The sequence below is a fragment of the Scyliorhinus canicula genome, chromosome 26 (assembly GCF_902713615.1).
Source record: "Scyliorhinus canicula chromosome 26, sScyCan1.1, whole genome shotgun sequence".
Classification (NCBI taxonomy): domain Eukaryota; kingdom Metazoa; phylum Chordata; class Chondrichthyes; order Carcharhiniformes; family Scyliorhinidae; genus Scyliorhinus; species Scyliorhinus canicula.
In genome coordinates, this window is record NC_052171.1 from 11639757 (window position 1) to 11660091 (window position 20335).

Sequence of the window (20335 nt, forward strand, 5' to 3'; positions counted from 1 at the left end):
CTGCGCTGTAATGTTCTATGTTCTATATGGAGAACTGCCACCCCATAAAATATTTACACCCGAACCATTAGCTTGTGGTCTCTTTTAACAGGTTGTCATCGACCTATATTTCCTGCTTTCTCTACATTAGGGAGAAGGCAAAAATAAATCATTGCTGCTTCATTGGGAAGGTATGACGGGCTGGACTGTCCTCTGGGACAACTTCATTGGGGTGAATTCTCCTCCTCCCTGTCTGCCTCTTTCTCCATGGCGCACCATCGCAGGCAGTGGGGCTCTCTGTTTCCCTCACTGCTCAATGGGATTCCCATCGGAATCACCCCACACCGCCAGGAAATCCGTGGGCCCCACCGCTGGCAGGCCGGAGAATCCTGCCGGCGGGGAATTCACCCGGTTGTTGCAAAGTCGGAAACGCCAATTTGTCCACAGCAAGCTCCAGCAAACAGGGATGTGATGATGACCGGATTAACTTGTTTTAACGATGCTGGCTATAAACCAGGGGCGCAATTCTCCGACGCCCACGCCGGGTGGGAGAATCGCGGGAGTGCCGGGCGATTGCCGCGTGCCGCGTTTCACGACAGGCCGCTCGGAGAATCGCCGTTTCTAACAGGCAAGCGGCGATACTCCAGCCCGGATGGGCCGAGCGGCCAGCCCAATCCGACCGGTTCACGCCGGCGCCAACCACACCTGGTCGCTGCCGGTGTGAACATCGCGCGACCGCTGCGTGTGCGGCCTGTGGGGGGGAGGGAGAGGGAGGATCAAGCACCAGGGGGGCGCTCAGTAGGGGTCTGGCCCGCGATCGGTGCCCACCGATCGGCAAGCAGGCGTCTCTAAAGGACGCACTCTTTTCCCTCTGCAAGATCAATCCGCCATGTCTTGCGGGGCGCCCGCGGGGAGGACGGCAACCGCACATGCGCGGGTGAAATCATTTACACGGCTCCGGCCGTGTAATTTACGTGGCGCCAAGGCCCGGCGTGCATAATTGACGCGGCGCCGCTGCTAGCCCCTCCCCGGGGGGGGGGGAATAGGGGGCGAGGAGCGGCCTCCGATGCCGGAGTGACACACTTCGGTTTTCACTCCGGCGTCGGCACTTAGTCTCCCGTCGGGAGAATTTCGCCCCCGGTCCCCAGGCAGAACCGGCGGCTCCCGCTATTATCGATGCGGGAGATAGATTTGGCATTTTCTCCGGTTACAAGATTAACTGAAGCAATTCTGAGGGTGGGTGGACTGAGAGTCGGACCACCCTGCTCCCCACTCTTGCTAACTTACCATTCAGGTGGTCCCCTTTAGGGTCTATCCATCTAGGGTTGTAATTACCCCTTTCCTTCAGGAACTGCAAGGGGCCAATTCTCCTTAGTTGAGTGCGTCACCAGGTGAAACTCGATCATTGATCTTTGCTACCGATAGCTGGGTAGGATTGCATTGATTAAGATGCACGTGTTGCCTAGATTGCTTGTCCCTCACAGATGTTGCAAATCTTATTGTCTGCTGAAGTCTTAAAGGAGCGATCAGCTCGATCTAATGGAAAAAACGCACTTTGCTTGGTTGGCCAAGTTCTCAGGTTGGAAGGGAATCTACCAATTATCTTCTCGCCTTCAGTTCAGAAGGGACTGGGTTAGAGAGGGCCCCCACCTCCAATTGGCTCGATATTAAAGATGTCCAGTGGGTGGATCGTTTATAGGTCCCATTATTTTATGGGGACTTTAGATCAAACTCTGCCCGCTGTGAGAATCATACAATCTTCGAGCATGGCAGACGGTGGGTCAATTAGAAGGCAGATCTAAACTGACTTCCGCTCTCTCTCTCCCATTCAGGGCTTCCCAGCCGATCCCAGGGCCCATGGCTTTTCTATTTAGAGAGATAGAGGCATTTGGAGGCTGGGATGTACGTTCAGCTTGTTGTCCTTTGAGCAGCCCTGCCAACAATTCCGAGACACTCCTTTTTTTAAGTATCTCTGAAGACAACTATGCATCGTGACACCTCTATTTCCCCTGTGGAAGAATCCCTGATGTCTGCGGAGTCTAAACAATTAATTGACAAGTTTTATGTACCTTGGGCGAAATTCTCCGACCCCCAGGAGGGTCGGAGAATCGCCTGGGGGCGGCCGAAAATCCCGCCCCGGCCGTGGCAGAGATTCTCCGCCACCCGGGAAGTGGCGGGGGCGGGAATCTCGCCACTCCGATCGGAGAGGCCCCTGCGGCGATTCTCCGGCCCGGATGGGCCGAAGTCCCGCCGCTGGGAGGCCTCTCCCGCCGCCGAGATTTGAACCACCTCTGGAACGGCGGGATCAGTGGCGCGAGCGGGCCCCCGGGGTCCTGGGGGGGGCGGGGGGCGATCGAACCCAGGGGGGTGCCCCCCACGGTGGCCTGGCCCGCGATCGGGGCCCCACGCTCAGACTCCGGGCCAGTGCCCTGTGTGCACTATTTTCCTCTGCGTCTGCCACGGCCTCCGCCATGGCGGAAGTGGAAGAGAACCCCACATCGCGCATGCTGCCGCTGACGTCACTGGCGGCGCATGCGCCGACCGGCGAAAGCCTTTCGGCCAGCCCCGTTGCCGGGGGCGCCGGTTTTTTGCGCCAGTCTTCTGGTGCCAACCGCTCTGGCGCGGGGCTGGACCCCAAAGGTGGGGAGAATTCTCCACCTTTGGGGAGGCACGACCCCTGAGTGGTTGGCGCCACTCCCCTACTCCGGAACCCTCCGTCACGCCGGGTAGGGGAGAATGCCGCCCCTTGTGTTCAATAGTCTATACGAATATATTGGGTACCTTGCAATCTTGGGAAAGAGACTTTGCAACCAACATTGATGAGGAGACATGGGGCAGTATATGGGATTAAGCCAAAATAATTTTGGTACGTAACAGACTGTTCAAGATGCGGCAACGTTGTCACACTACGTTGAGTGTGAGACTTCGGTTTGACTCCCCGACGTGCCTAAAGTGCCTGGTAGTTGAGGGTGATGACATACACTGCATTTAGACCCGTGTCAATATTCAATCTTGTGGGGCGAAGTGGCAGCGCAGTTGTTAGCACTGCTGCCTCACCGCGCCGAGGACCCGGGGTCGGTCCCGGCCTTGGGTCACTGTCCGTGTGGAGTTTGCACGTTCTCCCCCGTGTCTGCGTGGGTTTTGCCCCCACAACCCAAAGATGTGCAGGGTAGGTGGATTGGCCACGCTAAATTGCCCCTTAATTGGATTTTTTTAAAAAAGATTCAATCCTATTGGTCTGTTGGAATTAAGGAGTTTAAGAGGATATTTGGCACAGCTTTGGAATTTGATCCTTTATCCCTATTTCTTGTTAGAGAATTATGTACAACATTGTGTAAATCGTGGGTTTTTACGTAGAATTTACATAGAATTTACAGTGAAGAAGGAGGCCACTCGGCCCATCGAGTCCGCACCGGCTCTTGGAAAGAGCACCCTACCCAAGGTCAACACCTCCACCCTATCCCCATAACCCAGTAACCCCACTCAACACTAAGGGCAATTTTGGACACTAAGGGCAATTCATCATGGCCAATCCACCTAACCCGCACATCCTTGTGACTGTGGGAGGAAACCGGAGCACCCGGAGGAAACTCACGCGCACATGGGGAGGACGTGCAGACTCCACACAGACAGTGACCCAAGCCGGGAATCGAACCTGGAACCCTGGAGCTGTGAAGCCATTGTGCTATCCACAATGCTAGGAGGAGAGGGTATTTTTTCAAGCTGCAAACGGTAAGCACGGTAGCATTGTGTCACTGTCCGTGTGGAGTTTGCACATTCTCCCCGTGTCTGCGTGGGTTTCACCCCCACAACCCAAAGATTTGCAGGTTAGGTGGATTGGCCGTGCTAAATTGCCCCTTAATTGGAAAAAAAGAATTGGGTACTCTAAATTTATTAAAAAAAGAGTTGAAAGCAGTGTTATTCGAATTTTAAAGAATAAAAAGAACAGATATTCTACACATTTAGTCACATAGGAGCAAATTTGCAGTGGATTTTATAATTGCAACAGACTCCAGTCATCCAATGTTCTCCTGTGAGTCCCTACTGTTTGTTGAAGAAACTCGGCCAACCTAATAACTGAGGCTGATGGGATATATGCTAAACGGGGAGCAATTTCCTTCCATGTTGTGACGCCCCTATCCAGTATTGCTGAGTGACATCACGGGCAGAACGGTCTAATAAAGTTTAAATCAATACCGGCAAACACGTCAGCTATGTTCAAAGTTTCCTTACTTTTCATCAAGTATTTCTGTGGCTTCTTCATTTCCTTCCTCTTCCTGAGACGACTCGCTCACTTCCTGTTCTATGATTTTGACGTCGTTGCCCCAGGTATAGTCAGCGGCCATTTTGTTTCCTGTCAGGACGCATTCTGCTGAATCGTGTCCCTCAGCCGATTGTGGGGTCGTTTCTCCGCTCCACGTTTCCGGGTTGGGCGCAGTAGAGGTGTGGTGTGTTTGGGAGTCGCATCGCGGAGGTCCTCCTGAACGTTCGGAGTCCCGTATCTGCTGCTGTGTCTCGACAGAGCCGCTTTGGGCACAATCGCCAAGAATCTCCCTCGCCGACGGATGCTGATTGCCGGAGGCCAGAATGGCTTCAGGTGTTGCTTCGTCGAGACCGCTCTCGGCGGTGGCTTCTGTACGGGGAGAGGAAAAGAGAAAATGAGGCAGCGTGTTGTGTGTGGGAGGCGGGGGGGGGGGGGGGGGGGGGGGGGGGCGTAGATAACGGGCCACAAAGAGAGAGATAGACACTTACCTGCTGCTAATGCACGACCCGGACTGCAAAACCCGGAGGCGGATTCCTCGCTGCTCGAGACTTCCGGTTCACTGGAAGGCTGACTTCCGAAGGAAAAAGACGGACCGTCCTGCGGGAGGGGAAGAGGGTCATCAGTCACATGTAAACAGCTTTCATTTGCGACTTTACTGCAGCTTGAGATCCGCTCGTTCAGTGCAGCCTGATCCTTTGGTGCACGGTTTCCGAGTGAAAGTACTATTTCTGGTACCGATCTACGCAGAGAGGATGTACAATTACGCTCCCGGATATGTGGTACGGCAGCACAGTGGTTAGCACAGTTGTTTCCACGGCTCCGCCGACCGGAGGATCGGAGGGCTGCGCCGGCGATTCTCCCTGCCCGATGGGCCGCGTGCCGAGCTCGGCTGAGTCACGCCGGCGTCGCTCTCGCGTGCTCCTACCTGGTAGGACCTCGGAGTTCATGCTGCAGGCGGCGGCCTGGTGGGGGGGGGGGCATCCGACTCCGGGGGGGGGGGGGGCATCCGACTCCGGGGGGGGGGGGGGTATCCGACTCCGGGGGGGGCGGTGTGGTGAATGTAACTTAGTAATTCACACTGTATTTACCAATACCATTGTAAGCGCAGTAGCGTTATCCCGCCACTAGGGGGAGTAGCTCTGGGAATGCTCAGGAGTTTGTACAGGGCTCCACCCTTGGCTCCGCCCACGACTCCTCCCCCTGCACTTGCTGTATAAATAACCGTGTCCAGAGCCAGCCTGCAGTTCATCGAGAGTTCAACGGGTAACAGGCTGGCTCTGTAGTAAGTAAATTAAAACCACTGTTCATATCTTAAAGCACGTGTCTCGTGAATTGATGGTTCCATCAGGGGGGCCTCTCCACGGTGGCCTGGCCCAGGATCGGGGCCTACCGATCGGCGGGCGTGCTTATCCCGGTGGGGGGCTTATGTTCATCCACGCCGGGACCCTGTAGGTCTCCGCCATGTTGTGTCGGGGCCGGCGCGGAGACGGCAACCCATGCGCGTGCGCGAACTCGCGCCGGCCGTGGCGCGCATGCGCGGACCCGAGCTGCCCGTGCTGGCGCCCGTGTCGGCAGCTGGAGCAGCGTGAGGCTCTCCGGAGCCGTGCTGGCTCCCCTGTGCGACGCAGGATCTCTGATCCTCGGGGCCAGCTGACGCCGTCGGAAAACGCTCCGACCTTTACGAACGCGTCAACACTTAGCCCCAGGATCAGAGAATCCCGCCCAGGGTTATTGCACTCCCACCAAATCTCCGTTCCCCTCCGCTCACCACGATTCCCATTGCCGGCAGGAGCAGAATATTGGCCCATGAGGTCATGTCCCGCAGCAGCTTTTAAGGTGCGTCCGAAGGGAGGAAAACGAGCGGCAGGCGTAGGGACGGAATTAGACCCCATTTGGAGTATTGTGAGCAGGTTTGGGCCCTGTATCTAAGGAAGGATGTGCTGGGGCCTTGGAAAGGGTCCAGAGGTGGTTCACAAGAATGATCCCTGGAATGAAGAACCTGTCGTATGAGGAACGGTTGAGGACTCTGGGTCTGTACTCGTTGGAGTTTAGAAAGATGAGGGGGGATCTTATTGAAGCTTACAGGATACTGCGAGGCCTGGATAGAGTGGACGTGGAGAGAATGTTTCCACTTGTAGGAAAAACTAGAACCAGAGGGCACCATCTCAGACTGAAGGGAACAGAGATGAGGAGGAATATCTTCAGCCAGAGGGTGGTGAATCTGTGGAACTCTTTGCCGCAGAAGGCTGTGGAGGCCAAATCACTGAGTGTCTTTAAGACCGAGATAGATAGGTTCTTGGTTAATAAGGGGATTAGGGGTTATGGGTAGAAGGCAGGAGAATGGGGATGAGAAACAGATCAGCCGGTGGTGGTAGCCGTGATTGGGAATGCACAAGAGGTGAAAAATAGAGAGGGGCAGGTACCTCTGAGGGCCGCAGGGTTGGAGGAGAATACAGTGATAGTGAGGGGGTGAGGGATTGGAAAGCGAGGATGGCAGTTTCAAACTCAATACGCTTTCTTGCGTTCGCCGTTCCCATTAAAGCACGATGGGAATTAAAAATATAACACTGCGGGTCCTGGAAGTTTGAAATGAAACCTGAAAGTGGTGGATAAACCCAGCTGGTCTGACAGCACCTGTGGAGAGCGAAGCAGAGTCTCTGGGCGGGATACTCCGTCCCCCTGCCGGGTCGGAGAATCGGCAGCGGGCCGGCCTGAATCCCGCCCCTCCGCTCCGAATGCCGGCTGCCGAATTCTCCCGCGCGGTTTTCGGACGGGGGCAGGGTTCACGCCGCGCCGGTCGGGGGCCGTTGGCAGCCGCCCCCCCACCCACCCACCCACCGGCAATTCCCCGGGCCCCAATGGGCCGTGCGGCCGCCCGTTTCCGGACAGGAGTAGACTCGTGGGACAGAAGCACTGGCAATGGGCCGAAGGGCCAGATTCTGTGTTGTGAATTCTACCCAAACGTCCAGCAGTACCTACGCTACCCCCAACAATGTCTTTCAGCATCAGAAATTCCCGGATGGATGACAGTGACCTATTACCCCAGCCCTTACTGCCACACCACAGCCATCCTCGGATCTCTCTGTGACTGGAATTTTACTAACAGTTTTAGTTGAAATATTGTCCGTTGAACCCTTAATCGGACCTGAACAGACATTGTCCAAGTTTATCATAGAATTTACAGTGCAGAAGGAGGCCATTCGGCCCATCGAGTCTGCACTGGCCCTTGGAAAGAGCACCCTACTTAAGCCCAAACCTGCGCCCTATCCCGGTAACCCCACCTAACCTTTTTGGACACTAAGGGCAATTTATCACGCCAATCCACCTCACCTGCACATCTTTGGACTGTGGGAGGAAACCGGAGCACCCGGAGGAAACCCACGCAGACACGGGGAGAACGTGCAGACTCCGCACAGGCAGTGACCCAAGCCGGGAACCGAACCTGGGACCCTGGAGCTGTGAAGCAACAGTGCTATCCACAATGCTACCGTGCTGCCCTTGTGCATCTACAGCTTAGCCACCTATCTTCAATCCGGACTTTTAAAGATTATTTTGTAAGAATGTGAAAACTGCAAGCTTGAACTAATGCACATTGCAAAGCCTATTTACGTGTAATAGGCTTGATCCATGCTGTGTCCAATCCTTACGCACAGCTCTGAATGAGCCATGGTGCATGTTGTCCTTTAACAGCGTGCTGTTTAAACTAGACAAGCAACACTGACTTACATTGATGTACTCTGCTGGATACTCCGGTTCTGAGACTGTGTTAACGCCGGGACAGGATTCGTGGCATTCCATCCCAGTAAAACTGGCGCTGATCCTGGATCGATTCAGCGACTGTGGAGGGGCTAGAACCGGGGCCACATGGAACACACTCGATTCCGACGGGAAACGGTGCAGGATTCGGCGGGCCCGTGATTGACACTCGGGAGGCTGACAAGCTGCAGCCGCACAAACACATTACCCTCCCCCACCCACACTCATCCCAGCCCCACACACACATTACACTCCCCACACACACTCATCCCAGCCGCACACACACATTACACTCCCCACCCACACTCATCCCAGCCACACACACACATTACCCTCCCCACACACACTCATCCCAGCCCCACACACACATTACACTCCCCGCACACACTCATCCCAGCCACACACACACATTACCCTCCCCACCCACTCATCCCAGCCGCACACACACATTACACTCCCCACACACACTCATCCCAGCCCCACACACACACATTACACTCCCCACACACACTCATCCCAGCCGCACACACACATTACACTCCCCACACACACTCATCCCAGCCGCACACACACATTACACTCCCCACACACACTCATCCCAGCCGCACACACACATTACACTCCCCACACACACTCATCCCAGCCACACACACATTACACTCCCCACACACACTCATCCCAGCCGCACACACACATTACACTCCCCCCACACACTCATCCCAGCCACACACACACATTACACTCCCCACACACACTCATCCCAGCCGCACAAACACATTACACTCCCCACACACACTCATCCCAGCCCCACACACACATTACACTCCCCACACACACGCATCCCAGCCGCACACACACATTACACTCCCCACCCACACTCATCCCAGACCCACACACACACATTACACTCCCCACACACACTCATCCCAGCCTCTCACACACATTACACTCCCCATACACACTCATCCCAGCCGCACACACACATTACACTCCCCCACACACACTCATCCCAGCCAACAAGATGGCACTGGTTATGCTGGAGCGCGCCCATACAGCTGATAGGCCTGCTGGGGTCAGAGGGCACCAAAGTGGGGGGATGGGGTGATACCTACACGACTGGTGTCCCTCGGTTCACAGTGGGCTGTCAGCGGCGTGCGCAGCTGCACGGCTGCCTTGCCGGCTGCGGCAATGGTGTTCCGTGCCCGTCCACCCCAACCCCACAGCCCACCTCCTGGCCAACACTCCCCCCCCCCCCCCCCCGCTACTCCCCCCGGTGCTAGCAGAAGCCCCCCCCCCCGGACAGCGGCACAACCGGCAGCAGACCATGGTGACATTGGACACTTTCCGTTCCCCCCCCCCCCCCCCCCCCCCCCCCAGCAGCCACGGAGCCGGATTCACCATTTTTAAAAGCACAGGTGAACCTCGCCGTCGGGAATTTTGACCGGAGGCCCCGGAGGCTACACGGTCAGGCCCGCGAATGATTTGCCGGTGACATTTACCATACGGGCCTGGAATGCACCGACGCTGTCGTCGTGGCGATGGAGAATTGCGATTCACCGTGAAATCGGTGCCCGCCATGATTTTGGCATCGGAACCGATTCTCCGCCCAATCTCCTTCCCCGATCCGGCGTTGGCCAACGGAAAATCCTGCCCAATGTCTTTAATGTAAAGAAATATTGCCGGGCACTTCACAGGAGCATTGGTACGTCATCGAACCATAATATTAGCTCAGATGGTCAAAAAGCTTAGTCCATAGAATCCGATCGTGCAGAAGGCGGCTATTTGGCCCACTGAGTCTGCTCCGTAGGAGCACTCGATCTAGGCCCATTCACCCAACCTATTCCCCTAACCCCGCACACTGACCATGGACAATCCACCTAACCTGCACATCTTTGAACACCAAGGACAATTTAGCATGGCCAATCCACCCAACCTGCACATCTTTGGACACTAAGGGGCAATTTAGCACGGCCAATCCACCTAACCTGCACATCTTTGGACACTAAGGGACAATTTAGCACGGCCAATCCACCTAACCTGCACATCTTTGGACACTAAGGGACAATTTAGCATGGCCAATCCACCTAACCTGCACATCTTTGGACACTAAGGGGCAATTTAGCACGGCCAATCCACCTAACCTGCACATCTTTGGACACTAAGGGACAATTTAGCATGGCCAATCCACCTAACCTGCACATCTTTGGACACTAAGGGGCAATTGATCATGGCCAATCCACCTAACGTGCACATGTTTGGACTGTGGGAGGAAACCGGAGCACCCGGAGGAAACCCACGCACACACACGGGGAGAAAGTACAAACTCCGCAGAGACGGTCAGTATCGAACCCGGGTCCCTGGAACCGTGAGGCAGCAGTGCTAACCACTGTGCCACCGCTGGCAACGAGCTAGGGGCGGGATTCTCCCGCAATTGGCGAAAGGGCCCGACGCCAGCGGCAAGAACGGCGCCACCCACTCCGGCCATGGCGCGGAAGGAAGGAGTGGCCCCCACGGCACAGGCCCGCCCGCAGCTCGGAGGGCCCCGATCTCGAGCCAGGTCACCGTGGGAAACCCCCCCCACCCCCCCCCCCCCCCCCACCCACCGGCGGGGGGGTCGGAGAATCCCGCCCTAGATCTTTACAAAGTATCTTTGTAAAGATAGGGGCAGCACGGTAGCATGGTGGTTAGCATCAATGCTTCACAGCTCCAGGGTCCCAGGTTCGATTCCCGGCTGGGTCACTGTCTGTGCGGAGTCTGCACGTCCTCCCCATGTGTGCGTGGGTTTCCTCCGGGTGCTCCGGTTTCCTCCCACAGTCCAAAGATGTGCGGGTTAGGTGGATTGGCCGTGATAAATTGCCCGTAGTGTCCTAATAAAAGTAAGGTTAAAGGGGGGGGGGTTGTTGGGTTACGGGTATAGGGTGGATACGTGGGTTTGAGTAGGGTGATCATTGCTCGGCACAACATCGAGGGCCGAAGGGCCTGTTCTGTGCTGTACTGTTCTATGTTCTATCTGAAAGGAGGGAAAAATGAGGTTAAGAGACATGGAGGTGACGGGATAGGAATTTGCAGGTAATTGAAGGCCGAACTCGGAGCAACATTAGCGGCATACTGATATCTGGGGGCTGTTGTGAGACCGGGAGGAGATTACAGAGACAGGGATGGGGACAAAGCCATGGACAAAGCAGCCCTGACGACCGAGAGCCGAGAGGTCAGTGAGCACAGTGGGACTTAGAGAGTTAAGACATGGACAGCGAACACGCTTTGCCGTTAAGCATCAGATTTACTTACTTTCTACATATTAGTAATCTAACTAAAGAACAAGGATTGTTTCAGACGGCTGAAAAGTGGGGTCAAGAACCACAACAAAGCTGAAAATTCACTCCAACCTGTCTACGAGTTTGTTTGTCGAACCTCGCAGTTGCAAAACCAGATTAACAGGAATCTTGGCCAAACCTCCTCTTAACTTGTTGACAGTGCTGCCCACTGCTTTGTGCCTCACAGACTGTGACCCATTCACTCGTGCCTCTCACTGTGGTAGCATTGGGTGCATAAATCTTTTGACAATCTTGCACTTCAATGCTGCGACTATTCTCATGTGCTGACCAACCACAATGCCCTGTACAAAGAATTCTTTGTCTTTGCCAACTCCCCGGATTCAAACTGTGCAACATGATCACGTGTCCCGTTCAGAATAAGGTTTATATTTCCACTCAACCATTGACGACGGGTACAACTTGTATTAATATTGCACCTTAACAAAGCTAAGCCCCCTCCCCCACAAGAAGCCTCACAGGAGTGTTCTTAAAGAAACATTGACACCAACCCCCGACCCCCCCTCCAAGAAAAAATGCAAAACACCGAAAGCATATGGTTAAAGGGAAAGGTTCGAAGGAGCATTGGGAGAGGGGGAGAGGGAGGGAATCCCAGAGTTTGAGGCGCAGTCGCCAAAGGAAAATCGGGAATGCCCAAAATGTCCACGGTGGCCTGGCTGGCCCGCGATCGGGGTCCACCGATCTGCGGGCGGGCCTGTGCCGTGGGGGCATTCCTTCCTTCCCGTGCCGGCCCCTGTAGGGCTCTGCCATGGCCGACGCGGAGAAGACAACCCCCGGCGCATGCGGCAGAATTTGCCGACGGTCTGCGCATGCGCGAGATCACGCCGGCCCTTCGCCGCGTGCGCTAACTCGTGCAGCCTCTTCGGCGCTGGCTGGCGTGGTGCCAACCCCTCCAGCGTCCAGCTAGCCCCCCGGAAGTGCGGCGAATTCCGTGACGCCGGAGTGGTTCGCGCCGTTTTTCCCGACCGTTGGTCCATGCACAGGAGAATCCCGCCAACGACCTCTGCCATCTAGAAGGACAAGATCAGCAGATCCCTGGGAATCACACCACCTGGAGGTTCCCTCCAAGTCACCAGAGGAGGCAGTGGCATAATGGTAATGTCATAGAATCACAGAAATTACAGTGCGGAAGGAGGCCATTCGGCCCATCGAGCCTGCACCGGCCCTTGGAAAGAGAACCCTACTTTAGCCCAGTCATGCAGTAACCCCACCTAACATTTGCTTTTGGACACTAAGGGGCAATTTATCACGGCCAATGCACCTAACCCGCACATCTTTGGACTGTGGGAGGAAACCGGAGCACCCGGAGGAAACCCACGCAGAAACGGGGAGAACGTGCCGACTCCACACCGACAGTGACCCAAGCCGGGAATCGAACCTGGGACCCCGGAGCTGTGAGGCAACAGTGCTAACCACTGTGCTACCGTGCTGTCGCCAGACTAGCAATCCAGAAACCCAGGATCTGGGGACTCGGGTTCGAATCCCACCACCGCAAGTGATGGAATTTAAACTCAATGCAACATCTGGATTTAAAAGTCTAAAGATGACCATGAAACCATTGCCGATTGTCGTAAAAACCCATCTGGTTCACTAATGTCCTTGAGGAAAGGAAATCGACCGTCCTTACCCGTTGTGGCCGACATGTGACTCGCTAAATTTCCCCTTAATTGGGAAAAACAATTGGGTAGTCTAAATTTTAAAACAATTTCAAAAGCTGAGCCGACTGTGGAGGTCTGTACGGGTAAGTGGACAGAACTTGCCGTATATTCAGAAGCCGACTTTGGGATTGAGTGTCACTTTAGGGTGGAGCAGATAGGAAGAGGTGGAGCAGATAGGGATTTGGCCGCGGGGGGGGCGGGGTGCCCCCGTGGTGGCCTGGCCCGCGATCGGGGCCTGTGCCGTGGGGGCACTCTATTCCTCCTCGTCAGCCGCTGTAACAGTCCGCCAGGACCGACGCGGAGATAAACCCCCCCCGCGCATGCGCGGGGATGACGCCAACACACGCTGGCGCTTCTGCGCCAACCCGCGCCGGCCGGCGGAGGCCCTTTGCGCCAGTTGGCGTGGTGCCAAGCCACTTCCGCGCTGGCCGGCGGGGCGCAAACCACTCCAGCATCGGCCTAGCCCCTGAAAGTGCGGAGGATTCCGCACCTTCTGGCCGGCCTGTCCCGCCGGAGTTGCCCGCCCCGCCGGTTGGCGGAGAATTCCTCCCCCTGCAAGATGATAATGATTGGTTCCTGACTATTAAGGTGTGTGTGGCTTTCAAGAAGCTAGGCAAAGGTGAAGGGGTAAAGGTGAAGGGGTAAAGGTGAAGGGGTAAAGGTGAAGGGGTAAAGGTGAAGGGGTAAAGGTGAAGGGGTAAAGGTGAAGGGATAAAGATGAAGGGTTAAAGGTGAAGGGGTAAAGGTGAAGGTGTAAAGGTGAAGGGGTAAAGGTGAAGGGGTAAAGATGAAGGGGTAAAGGTGAAGGGGTAAAGGTGAAGGGGTAAAGATGAAGGGGTAAAGGTGAAGGGGTAAAGGTGAAGGGGTAAAGGTGAAGGTGTAAAGGTGAAGGGGTAAAGGTGAAGGGGTAAAGTTGAAGGGATAAAGGTGAGGGGGTAAAGGTGAAGGGGTAAAGATGTAGGGGTAAAGGTGAGGGGTAAAGGTGAAGGGGTAAAGGTGAGGGGGTAAAGGTGAAGGGGTAAAGGTGAGGGGGTAAAGGTGAAGGGGTAAAGGTGAGGGGGTAGTGCTGTTAATCAAGGATGGCATTTGCAATATTTAGAGATGATCTTGGTCCAGGATATCAGGATGCAGAATTGGTTTGGGTGGAGATGAGGAACAGTCATGGATGGACGTCAAATGTAGGAGTGGTCGGGCAGCAGGGCGGCGCAGTGGCTAGCACTGCGGCCTCACAGTGCAGCGGTCCCAGGTTCGATCCCGGCTCTGGGTCACTGTCCGTGTGGAGTTTGCCCATTATCCCCATGTCTGTGTGGGTCTCGCCCCCACAACCCCAAAAAGATGTGCAGGGTAGGTGGATTGGCCACACTAAATTGTCCCTGAATTGGAAAAAAATGAATTGGGTACTCCAAATTTATTTTAAAAAACATAGGAGTGGTCTACTGGTCCGCTAACAGTAACCGCAACATTGGACAAAGTATGCAGGAAGAAATATTGGGTCCTTGTGGTGAAGAAACAGCAATAATTATGGGTGACTTAAATCTACATATAAACTGGTATAAACACGTAGCCTGTTGGAATGGAGTTTATGGAATGCTTTCGAGTGAGTTTCTTCGAGAGAGATATTCTGGAACCAGCCAAAGAACAGGTTGTATTTGCATAATGTGACAGGCATGATTAATGACCTGGGAGCAAAGGCACTTCTCAATAGCAGTGAGCAGATGATTGAATTTTGCATCCAGATTGTAAGGGAGAAGAGTGGGTCTAAGGCTAGTATTTTAGACTTAAATAAGGGCAACCATGCAGGGATGAAGGCTGAGCTAGCTGAACTGAACTGGGAAACCCGGCTAGGGAATAGATCAATAGAGAAGCAACGGGAAACATGTAAGGGGATATTTCAGAATAGTCCGAATTGCCGGAATTTTCCAGTCACTGGCATAGGCGGGATCTTCCGGTTCTGCCGACGGCGCACTACCGCCTTGGCTTTACCGGCGGCGAGCGTTAACATCAACGGGAAATTCCATCGACAACTGGTCCAACCGCCAGCCAATAGCTTCCGCGGCAGGTTGCACGGAACATCCCACCCAACAAAATATACTCCCACTATAAAGAAAGATTCTCACGGGAGGACTACCATCCATGGTTAGCTGCAGACTTTAGCGAGCGCGTCAAACTTAAAGAATGGCGTCAAGATAAATTGTCGATCAAAGGATTGGTCGGAGTTTAAATAATGACGGTTAATCAGGAGAATGAAATTAGAGTATGAGAGGAAGCTAGCAAGGAAAGTAAAAATGGATCGCAAGAGTCTCCACAGGAAAGGAAGAGATTAAATAAGATGACCCCTCTTTTCAAGACAGGAGGTAGGCATAAAATAGAAAAACATAGGTCAGTTACCGACTTCTATCGAGAGGACGACACTATAATCGATCATTAAAAACTCACAGCTCAGCACTCAAGGCAATTCGGAAGAGTCAACATAGTTGTGTGACACTGGACGAACTGACAGAGAAATTTCAGCTAGCTGGGGGGAACGAGCTACGGTACCTGCAGCTCAAAAACTTCCTACGAAAGGAGACAAGGACGTACCCACAACCGCCACGACAGACACTATTGGAAGACCTACTGGACGCAAGTATCCTAGAGAAAGGGAACTGTAGTGACATGTATGACCGACTGGTAGACAGGGACGACACCGTACTGGACGCAACAAGAAGGAAATGGGAGGACGACCTGGGGATGGAGATAGGGTGGGGACTCTGGAGCGAAGCACTGCATAGGGTCAACTCCACCTCCACGTGCGCAAGGCTCAGCCTGACGCAACTAAAAGTGGTACATAGAGCCCACTTAACGAGAAACCGTATGAGTAGGTTCTTCCCGGAGGTGGAGGACAAATGTGAGCGGTGCCAGAGAGGCCCGGCCAACCACGCCCACATGTTCTGGTCTTGCCCCAGACTTGTGGAGTACTGGACAGCCTTCTTCGAGGCTATGTCCAAAGTGGTGGGGGTGAGGGTGGAGCCATGCCCGATAGTGGCGGTCTTCGGGGTTTCAGACCAGCCAGATCTATTCCTGGGGAGGAGGGGCGGACGCCCTTGCCTTTGCCTCCCTGATTGCCCGCCGTAGAATCCTGTTTGGCTGGCGGTCAGCAGCACCACCCAGAGCTGCAGACTGGCTGTCCGACCTCTCGGAATCTCTCCAAATGGAGAAAATCAAATTCGCCATCCGAGGGTCGGACGACGGCTTCCACAGAACGTGGGAGCCATTCATGCAACTGTTCCGGGACCTGTTTGTGGCCAACGTACATGAGGAAGAATAGTCGGGTGGCCAAGAACCAGGGGAAAATGGGCGGGAATCGGGGGAAGGTAGCCGGGGGGAGGGGGGGGGGGGGGGGGGCTACGGGCTCGGTATGGGGGTTTGATGGCAAGCCAAGGCCCAAAACCAAACTATAAATAAATACCTATAAACATGTGCCTCGGCCATATTGGGGAATGTAAAATATGTAAGCTGGCTAAAGGGGGCGGCCACAATTATTGTTATGAAGATGCTTACCTGTAAATACTCATGTAAAAAATTTTTGTGTTTTCTTTTTTTTTCTCTCTCTAATAACTTGTAATTTGTCATATATAAAATATGAAAACTCAATAAAAAAACATTTATAAAAAAATATATAGTTGTGTGAAAGGGAAATCGCGTTTAACCTATTCATTGGACTTCTTTGAAGGAGTAACGTGCTGTAGATAAAGGGGACTCTGTAGATGTACTGTACTTGAATTTGAAGAAGGCATTTGATAAAGGCACAGGCTTGGCGGGCCGAAGGGCCTGTTCCTGTGCTGTACTGTACTTTGCTCTTTTTTCTTTGAAAGGTTATTGTGTAAAATAAAGGTTTATGGTAGATGGTGAAAATAGGTTTGTTTGGCAGGATGTGACGGTTGGAGTCCCACAGGGGCCTGTGGGCTAGGGCCTCGATTTTTTACAATTTACAGCAATGATGATATGAGAGAAGCGAAGTCAGGGTAGATCAACTTTCATACCACGCAAAGATAGATAGGAAAGTATGCTGCGAAGATATCACGCATTCCCTCAGCTTCAAACACGAGCTCTACTACATTCAACAGCCTCGCAATCCTCCGTGAAAGATTTCAAATGCTCTCGGTCCTGAATCTATTTTTCATATCTACATTTCCAAATTCTATACATCCCCCCCCCCCCCCCCCCCCCCCCCCTCCCCCCCACCTCCCCAGATTTCGGAAACAATCTGAGTCTGCCTATCCTCTCATCTCCCATCACTGACTGCGTGGAGTCTGCATGTTCTCCCCGTGTCTGCGTGGGTTTCTGCCGGTTTCCTCCCACGAGTCCCGAAAGACGTGCCTGTTGAGGTGAATTGGACATTCTGAATTCTCCCTCTGTGTACCCGAACAGGCGACTGGGGGATTTTCACAGTAACTTCATCGCAGTCTTAATGTCAGCCTATTTCTGACACTAACGAAGGTTATTATTCTAAAGTCTTTCCAAATTACTCTATTAGCTCTGTTCGAATGGAAGACCTATTTTTGAGGTCTCGTTTTGAATTTAGTTTACCATATATCAGGTAGCATTGCATCTGCACTGTGAATTCTTGGTATCACCTCAACATCCTTCCGATGATGTGAAGACCAGAACTGTGCAGAGTGCTGTGGTTTTGCTCTGATGCAGATTACCATTATATCTTAATTTTCGATCACTTTATTTCCTGTAACTCTTTCCCCATTTACCTCTGACTGATTCACAGCGAAACAGCAGCGGATAAGAGCTGAAGACGTAAGAGGTGAAAAATTAGGAAAGTGGAGGGCATTTTGCAAAAGAGAAATTATAAATTTAGAGTACCCAATTCATTTTTTTCCAATTAAGGGGCAGTTTGGCGTGGCCAATCCACCTACCCTGCACATTTTTGGGTATGTGAGGGTGAAACCCACGCAGACACGGGGAGAATGTGCAAACTCCACACGGACAGTGACCCAGAGCCGGGATCGAATCTGGGACCTGGGCGCCGTGAGGCAGCAGTGCTAACCACTGCCCCACCGTGCTGCCCACATTTATGAAAACAACTAACGTGATTCGAGCGAGCCTATAAATATATGGTTCAAAATACATGTTTTAAAAGCCAAGACAATCAAATCACTTAAAATGCTTTGTTAAAAAAAAAGTGTTCCTTTTTTTTGAGTTGTAATCAAATCAATAAATAGACATAGAATCCCAACAGAAGAGAAGGAGGCCATTCGGCCCACTGAGTCTCTGCCAGCCCTCTGAAGGAGCAGCCTACCTAGGCCCAATCCACACCCTATCCCCGTGACCCCACTAGGAGCAATTTAGCAGAGCCAGTCTTCGGACTGTGGGAGGAAACCGGAGCACCCGGAGGAAACCCACGCACACACGGAGAGAACGTGCAGACTCCGCCCAAGACTGGCGTTGACCTGGGTTCCTGGCGGTGTGAGGCAGCAGTGCTGACCTCACACTTTAAAATCTGCTAATGAAACTTGGGGCGGGATTTTCCGAACCCCCCCCCCCCCCCCCCCGACCCCCCCCCCCCCCCCCCCCCCCCCCCGCCCCCCACCGCCGGGTCGGAGAATCGCCAGGGGTCGGCGTGAATCCCACCTCCGCCGTCCTCCAAATTCTCCGGGCCCCCACCTCAGAGAATGGCGGGGTCCGGCGCGACTCAATGGGCTGCCCGAATTCTCCGGCCTGCGATGGGCCGAACTCCCACCCGTCTTTTGCCGGACCCGCCGGCGGGACCTGGCGGCGCGGGCGGCCTCCGGGGTTCTCGAAGGGGGGGGCGCGGCGGGGATCTGGCCCCGGGGGGTGCCCCCTCGGTGGCCTGGCCCGCGATCGGGGCCCACCGATCCGCGGGCGGGCCTGTGCCGTTGGGGCACTCTATCCTTCCGCACCGGAGGCTGTACCGGTCTGCCATTCCCGGTGCGGAAGCGAAGCCCTCTGCGCATGTGCGGGGTTGACGCCAGCATGCGCTGGCGCTCCCGCGCATGCGCCAACTCGCGCCGGCCGGCCGAGGCCCTTCAGTGCCGGTTGGCGTGGCGTCAAGCCTCTTTCCCGCCGGCCGGTGGGGCGCCACCACTCCGGGGCTGGCCTAGCCCCTGAAGGTGCGGAGGATTCTGCACCTTTGGGGCGGCCCGACACCGAAGTGGTTCACGCCACTCCATCCCGCCGGAGTTGCCCGCCCCGCTGATTATGGAAGAATCCCGCCCCTGATGTCAAACAGGCTCAGTTGTCAAAAAAGTGCCACCCTAATGGCATTATTGTTGCCACAGAACACCATCAATGTGCTGGAGGTCACCATTGATCAGGAATTTAACTGGACCTGCATATACATACTGCGGCTACAAGAGCAGGTCAGAGGCTGGGAATCCTCCAGTGAAAAGCTCAAAGAACAAAGGACAATACAGCGCAGGAACAGGCCCTTCGGCCCTCCAAGCCTGTACCGGCCATGATACCAACCTTGGCCCAAACCCTCAGCCCTTCCTTGTGCCGTATCCCTCTATACCCATCCTATCCATGTGTTTGTCAAGATGCCTTTTGAATGCCGTTAATGTATCTGTTTCCACAACCTCCCCTGGCAACGCGTTCCAGGCACTCACCACCCTCTGTGTAAACAAACCTGCCTCGCACATCTCCTCTAAACTTTGCCCCACGGACCTTAAACCTATGCCCCCTGGTGACTGACCCCTCCACCCTGGGAAAGAGTGCCTGCCCATCCACTCTATCCATGTCCCTCATAATCTTGTAGACCTCTATCAGGGCACCCCTCAACCTCCGTCTTTCTAATGAAAACAGTCCGAGTCTATTCAACCTCTCCACATAGCTAACACCCTCCAGACCAGGCAACATCCTGGTAAACCTCCTCTGCACCCTCTCCAAAGCCTCCACATCCTTCTGGTAGTGTGGCGACCAGAATTGTGCGCAATATTCCAAGTGCGGCCTTACCAAGGTTCTATACAACTGCAGCGCGACTTGCCAGTTAACCAGTTCCCTGACACCCGTTCACCACCTGCAAGGCACAAGTCAGGAGTGTGATGGAATGCTCCCCACTTGCCTGGACAAGTAGAGCTCCAACAACACGAAAGAATCTCAACACCATCCAGGACAAAGCCGCCCCACTTGATCGGCACCCCATCTACCACCTGAGCCTTCGTTTCCCGCCACCCCCTTCATCCGTGGCAGCCGTGCGTACCACCTGCAGGGCGCACTGCAGCACCTTTCCAGGGCGTCTTCAACAGCACCTCCCAAACCCACGACATCTACCGCCAGACATTTAGGGCCACCATCACATGCCAGCTCCACCAAACAACACACCATCCTGTCTTTGC

At 54.2% G+C, this 20335-nt stretch overlaps 1 protein-coding gene across 2 annotated transcripts in view; it reads right to left on the reverse strand.

Moving 5' to 3' along the window:
- LOC119957388 (PH and SEC7 domain-containing protein 3-like) overlaps positions 1-20335 on the reverse strand; it is a 65497-nt gene that overhangs the window by 33615 nt on the left and 11547 nt on the right. The window contains exons 1-3 of one of the 2 annotated variants that reach the window (XM_038785347.1): positions 11386-11411; positions 4732-4840; positions 4213-4612 (exon numbers count right to left, since the gene is read on the reverse strand). In XM_038785347.1, coding sequence (XP_038641275.1) covers positions 4213-4325 — 113 coding nt within the window. In that variant the 5' untranslated portion in view covers positions 4326-4612; positions 4732-4840; positions 11386-11411. Of the gene's footprint in view, positions 1-4212; positions 4613-4731; positions 4841-11385; positions 11412-20335 lie in introns of those variants that run through there. The other variant, XM_038785344.1, reaches the window with a different exon arrangement.